This window comes from Amyelois transitella, chromosome 3 (assembly GCF_032362555.1).
Source record: "Amyelois transitella isolate CPQ chromosome 3, ilAmyTran1.1, whole genome shotgun sequence".
NCBI lineage: Eukaryota > Metazoa > Arthropoda > Insecta > Lepidoptera > Pyralidae > Amyelois > Amyelois transitella.
Genome location: NC_083506.1, coordinates 11,398,804 through 11,405,410, shown reverse-complemented (window position 1 = coordinate 11,405,410; position 6,607 = coordinate 11,398,804). Strand labels below are relative to the sequence as shown.

The window sequence follows — 6,607 nt, the reverse complement described above, 5'->3', positions numbered from 1 at the left end:
TAAATATTCCCTTTACACGAGGCACGAACTTGCTCTGGGCTAGCTCATTCTATGTGATTTGTCCCGTACCAAAAGGTATTTAATTATACTGGTAAAAGAAATACATAAAATGTGAAAGTATCAATGATCTAAGGAAAGTGTGTTTGTACTGTGCCAGCTACTTTTTGTAGTTGTTTGTCTGTCTTTTTATATCAAAACCAGTGAACCAATCTCCTTGAAATTTTGCATAAGCAATGAATAGTTATAGCTTGGAGTAGACGGACATAAGTATACTACACGCGGGAGGAGTTGCGCTAGTAAATAATACAAATAAGGTTACGCAAAATTAATTATTGATAAGTAAGTAGGTAGGTATAACCTGGTTAACTATCCAAGAAAAAAATAATAATAGACAACCTACCTACTTATTTCTTTACTTCAGAACACGGAATATTCAAAGTTTGGTATGGATTTCCCCATAAGGTTTCTTCCCCTCGTCGAGTCGGTAGTGCACACCTCTTTTGTTCAGGTGGTTAAAATAGTGAAAGCTGTTTAATAATAAATGCATGGCCCAAGAAGAACAAAGAAGAAAATCAGGCTGTGTTGCCAGTAAGAAATAGACCTACTCATTAGTAGATGATTTTGATTCGGTATGTAGTTCTTTGCAAATATCTCCGTTACATTTGACTAACCATTATTTAAATATATATTTTATAAAAAAATAACCGTAATAATAGACAGTATGTACAGTACTCTGAGATTGAGTAGAAATTGGTAAGATATTAAGGCAGTATTTTGGATTAAATTACTGCAACACTCTTTACAGCTGTCACTGTCACTTTGATTTCGCGATGGAGTGTTGGACGTGTTCGTAAAAATATCACAAAAATCCCTTTTTATTTACTCGTAATGCTGTCAGCAGTTTGATTCCAAATAACAAATACGATTATGTTAGTTTCGTGTAGTGTTTTGTTTAGTTTTAATTCGCTGGGGAAACATGGACGAGGTGAGTTTGTGAAACAGTTCATATCGTGTCACAATAACCCTTACCATTGCGTGTTGTTTTGAAACCTTACGATTTTTCAGGAGCTTAACGAAAATGAGTTGGAGGAACGGCTCTATGCCATGCTGCATTATGTGGACGAGACACAGGCTAACGTAAAGGCAACTGAAGAAAGTGAGACCATTAATATCGTAGAGAATGCCCAGCGAAGCACCATACGTCGTTATTGGCGCACGAGTGGCGATTACACCACGCCGCCAACATCGACGCAGTACCAAAAAAATAATGTACCAAAAGAACCTCCAACCAACAAGACAGTAAATAATTCTATTCCACAACAACCAAAAGAGGAAAAAAGTGTATCACCAACAACAGATCAGTCAATATTTCAGCCACAACCAAGGATTATTCAGAAGACCATTGAAATCTTGGATAATGAGGAGCCCATCAAGTCAGTTGAACTTGAATCAAGTGATGAGGATGAAGTTATTGAAGTAGCATTGCCACCTAAACCCACTATAACCATTGAAAGTTCAGATGATGATGATGTATGTATTGTCACAAAATCTGCTTCACCAGCTCAAGATCAAAAGGAGGAAGGACCTAAAGCAAATGTTGATAGAGAATCAACAAGCCCTGTCCCGTCTGTAGTTTCCTCAGTGTCTGATGATTTTATCCGTGGAGACTGCATTGCTTTGAATATTTCATCTCGCCACGCAGACAACCATACTTTTGATTTCAGCCTCCATGGTTCTGATTTGCTGGAACAAACAACACCATCAAAAAAAAGAAAGAAGAAGAAAGGTAAAGAAATAACTGCATCGACACCTGTGGCAGTAACAAACACGAGTCCCAATGAGTGCTTTGCTACACCGAAAAGTAAAGTAAAGCAAAAGAAACAAAAATCTAAATCAATAGTATCAGGCAAAATTGTCACCATTGCAGATGTGTTTGATTCGGACAGTGAGCACTCAGTTTTGACAAAAACAACTGAAAATTCATACATCGTAACAGAAAAAAGCCTGCCGAGTGCAGACGTGTACGATTCTGACTCAAATCAGTCTGAAATTGTAAAAGAAAATGTACCGGCAAGAAGGAACATCAATAACAGCTGCATATTCAAAGAAACTACACTAACGACAAGCACTCCGAACACAACAAAATCGGTTAACAACAAGAGTTTGAATACTACAACTGATTCTGTGGTTGATTTGACTGATGAATATGTCACATTGGACGAGACAGCCATTAGTGAGAGTATAGTGATGGCGAATGTCACAGGCTTTGTTGAATCAAACGATTATGAAGATGAGCCTACCGAGTCCCCAAATCCAGACTTGGCAAAGTTAGGCTCCACGAAAATACCCCCAATTTTGTATGACAATCTTGATTTCGACAATCTGAAGGGTAACGAGAAGGTGTGCAAGCGGCGTAAGTACTCGCTGACAACTCTCCGTGCAGAAATGGAAAAGTTCTACAATGAGAGCTGGGGCGGGGAAGATTTCAACCACAGGGAGATACAGAAATACATGTCACGTAAGTTGAATATTCTAAAGCTAGACAACATATATTTTATTGAAGACTCGATTATTTCTATGTGTTTCATACCATGCCCATTTATTACCATGCTTTCCCATATTAAGAATTCATATAAGATAATAAGTCATAAAATAATTCTTTTTGCATAGTGCAAAACCTTTATGCAAGTTCTGTCGACAGGATTTATGAAACTTCTATATTTATTTATATTTCAACATAATGATAATAACATTGCTGATGTTATGTAAGAAGTTGGTTTATAAAAATGAAAGTAATGTTTTAATTAAATCAAGGAATGATTAACAGTAGAATAAAGATAATAATAAGCTTAATTTGCCTTTTTCGTAACATTTTACATTTATTAGTATTTCAGTCATTAATTTTATAATCATGTGCCTAATTATAATTAAAAAATTTCAGGGGATAAAAATTTGTGGGTTATCGACCCTAAAGACAGGACGCCGGGCCTAACCAAAAGAAGACAAACGTAAGTTTTAATCTGTACCTTTTGTAGATAAAAACATTTATTATGCCCCATAATCAGGGAGTCTATACTCAATACAAGGCTTAAATGAACACTTAGGACTTATCATCTGTCCCTTTTGATCATAATAATTATCAACTATTCATCAAAGGGGGTTCAAAATCTGTCATATTTTTTTTTTAATGAAGTGGAAATAATCATAACTAATTACCACAATGAAAAAAGCGACAGACTGATTATTTTTTTCGATTATCTAAGGTACGTATCTTATTTAAAATTACCGCGAAATATTTCATCAACTATATTTAAGCGTAGTGTTGTTCGTAACCGTGTAATAAAAAAACGGATAAATAACGTTATTTTTATTTCAGTTGTCACTATTGCGACCGTCCTGGCCATAGAGACGACACCTGCAGATTTAAGCCTGCGGTGTGTTACATGTGCGGCTCCACGGGACACTATGAGCCGCGATGCCCTGCTAAAATTTGTGTCAATGTAAGTAATAATGTAGTATAATTCTATTCTAATTACTAGTATGTCCTTTTCTACACTATATGTATGAATACAAAATTTCGTTAGGATTGGGTCAATGTTTTTACTGTGAAAAGGTATCAAAAAACTTACTTTCGCATATAAAACGTCAAAGATATTCATCGATTACTTTACTATATTTTGATTCCAGTGTGGATCACCAAATCAGATGTATTCCTCGATGTGTCGCAACTGCTCCTCGTGGCATCGGATCACTTGCGCGGAGTGCGGTCAGCTCGGTCACCCCGCCTCGCACTGTCCCGATCTGTGGCGCCGCTACCATAATACGGTAAGGCATTATTTTATTTTATTATTCTTCGATAGTTTTAATTGTAAAAATTTGGGATTTCTTTCAGTTTTGGGTAATGATGATGCAACGGTAATTGACGTCTGTGCTTCTATTCCATCTATGTATCATTCAGTTTTTCAATCGAGTAAAAATATATTAAGTTCAAAAACCCAAATTTGAACAAGTATTATTTGTTTTAATATCAATACTTAAATATATCTTATAGACTTAATAAAAAAATATTTCTCATTTCAGATCGATATCAACATGCCTCTGGAAGAGAACCGTCAATTTAAGAAATATAATCAACAATATTGCAGTGGGTGTACCCGTCGTGGCCATTTAGTACACACTTGCCGCGTAACGATACCGTTCTCAGGCCTTCCGATCAATTCACCATATGTCTCGGCTTATCGACCATTATATCTACCTACTAACGATAATTCAGAAAATACGAATAGTCAAGAAGAGGGAACACAGACACCTAAGAATAATTCACAAGACACGTCATTTTCATCATCCAATTCTAAATATTCACGAAATAAACGTCAATCGAAATCCCCGTGCTTATACGAAACGCAAAAAGAATTTAAAAAGAAAAAACAAACATCGCTCTCGGAAACATCAGAATTTAATCATCAAGACAATGAGAGCACGGTAAACAAGAATGGAAAAGTACGTAATATTTCAACATGTAAAGACGATAATGACACTGCTAATCTTAGTGTCAATAGTGAAAAAGCGCTTGATTTTATTCCAATTTCACCTAACAATCGCGATAAAAAAGGTCACATGATCCAGGACAATGAAGTGTCGGATACGAGCGATGTAGTAACTCTAGCCAGAATATATATCACTAATGATATTGTAGAGAAACTCAAAACAGTAGAGGGCCAAGAGTGGTTGAATAAAACTTCGAATATGTATGATGTTATTGTTCAAAATTCTGATCTGTCATCCTTTTTGACCATAAAAGGGAAAGTAGCCGACCAAGAATCTTTCCAAACAGAATTACGTAACTGGACATCATCAATTTCAAATAATGAACATGAACATAATAGTAATAAAGAAGCAAATGCAGGCGAGACTGCTTTAAGACATATACCCAAAAGTAAAAAACTGGTATTGAAAGTAATTGGTCGAGCTTTAGATTCACTAAATGATGACTTGGGCGAACCAAATGAACTCTATAAAAGGTTGACTTATCTGCAAAAGCAACGCAAACTTTTGCTGAAGCAAAAAGTCATAAGTGCAGATAAACTTTCTAACAGCACCGATAATTTAAAAATGGTTCTAAAAAAACTGAATATGGTACTTCTGGGCCAAGCAGGCCTCGCTAACGGCCGAAAATCGTTGAGAAAATTACACGCTCTGCAGCAAAAAGTTATACAGCTGAGTGGAAAAACATTGCCGGTCAAGCTACGGAAAGAAATCGCGCAACATTATCAATCGATTTTTGTTGCAATTGAACGAAATGACTACTCGGAACTTTTACAAAAATACCAAGGTAGCAATGACACACTGAATCGTAATAAAATTGATTTACAACACAGTAAAACAGAAAATCATGAAAACAACAGCAACATTTCGCCTCGATCACCTAATCCTGCTACTCACGAGCCTGTTCAAGAAAACTCCCCTTTATCAGACACCAACGTTATAAATAAAGTTCCGCATGGTGCATTATCCAATTTAGTATCATACCGCCAGAAGGTACGAAAATTTCACCCTAAGGATAAATTACAAAAAAATTATCGAAACAACTTATTACGAAGATTACACATTTTCATAAACTGTCTTTTCCGGAAAGAACAAGTGAACGCAAAACTTGCGAAAAAATTGAAGAGAGTACAATTGGATGCTTGTCGGTTTTTAATGTCCAATGTATAGATCATGACAAAGCGGATTGCATATCGTATATCGATATTATAATATAAGCTAAACAGCGCACTGTTGTGCTGCGTTGCATGTGCACTGGCAAGTAATATTTTGATCCCATAAATCCATGGGACAAATTTATGTTTTTCTGTATACTTGTCCGGGGTAATAGCACTTCATTATATGTTGTGCATGTGAAATAAACTTCTTAGTGTAAAGCATTTCTTCGTTTTATTATGATACTGTCCCAAATGCGTTACATTACGTTTTGTGTTACCAATTTCATATTATAGTCTCTGTCTTAGTTGGGAATGAAAACAAATATTCTCACTTTATTGCCAGCTATTGGCTTATAGCTCAAGGATCCATCATTTTCTAGCTTACAAGTTATAGGAAATAGGATAATAATAAAACCCGGTTCACTGTCCACTTCGAAAAACACGTTTAAGAAAAAAAAATATTTTAAATACCTCTTTTTTTATCATGTTTCTCAATATCTTGAAGATCTATTCTTTACTTGTTTATAAATATTACATACAATTGTTTATAATTAATCAGAAAAGTACTAATAATAAATATACCTAATTAAATAATTTAAACTAATATTAATTATTTTATAATAATAAAAAAAAACTATTCTAAATTACAAGCCAAAAACATTATTGTTTAAATTTTGACCCCTAGGAAGGGTTCCCATCACGCAGGCAGCATTCCCGCGCTGTATTGCAATAGCAATACGCTGCGCAAGAAAGCTGCCCGCGCGAGGGTCTCCTGTTGCCTCCCTCAGGCGTTTGCTGAGCGCCTTGTGGAGATCTATTCTATCTCTATACCAAATTTGTCAAAATTGGTCCAAAAATTTTGAGTTTATTTGTTATAGACCAAATAATTTTTCTTTATGATATTA

At 35.4% G+C, this 6,607-nt stretch overlaps 1 protein-coding gene across 1 annotated transcript; it reads left to right on the top strand.

Moving 5' to 3' along the window:
• The first annotated feature begins 819 nt into the window (after window positions 1–819).
• On the top strand, window positions 820–5,924 carry LOC106129835 (uncharacterized). The gene is made up of 6 exons (XM_013328525.2): window positions 820–985; window positions 1,066–2,518; window positions 2,942–3,008; window positions 3,377–3,500; window positions 3,688–3,825; window positions 4,081–5,924. Exons 1-6 carry the CDS (start codon window positions 977–979, stop codon window positions 5,713–5,715), a joined length of 3,426 nt encoding a protein of 1,141 aa, XP_013183979.1. The 5' UTR covers window positions 820–976; the 3' UTR covers window positions 5,716–5,924.
• The last annotated feature ends 683 nt before the right edge of the window (window positions 5,925–6,607 follow it).

What these genes read in the sequence shown, in the direction of transcription:
- LOC106129835 (XM_013328525.2), top strand. An exon ending in GATACAGAAATACATGTCAC is followed by an intron (nt 2,519 to 2,941) that starts GTAAGTTGAATA and finishes AAAAAATTTCAG; the next exon opens with GGGATAAAAATTTGTGGGTT. An exon ending in GGCGCCGCTACCATAATACG is followed by an intron (nt 3,826 to 4,080) that starts GTAAGGCATTAT and finishes TTCTCATTTCAG; the next exon opens with ATCGATATCAACATGCCTCT.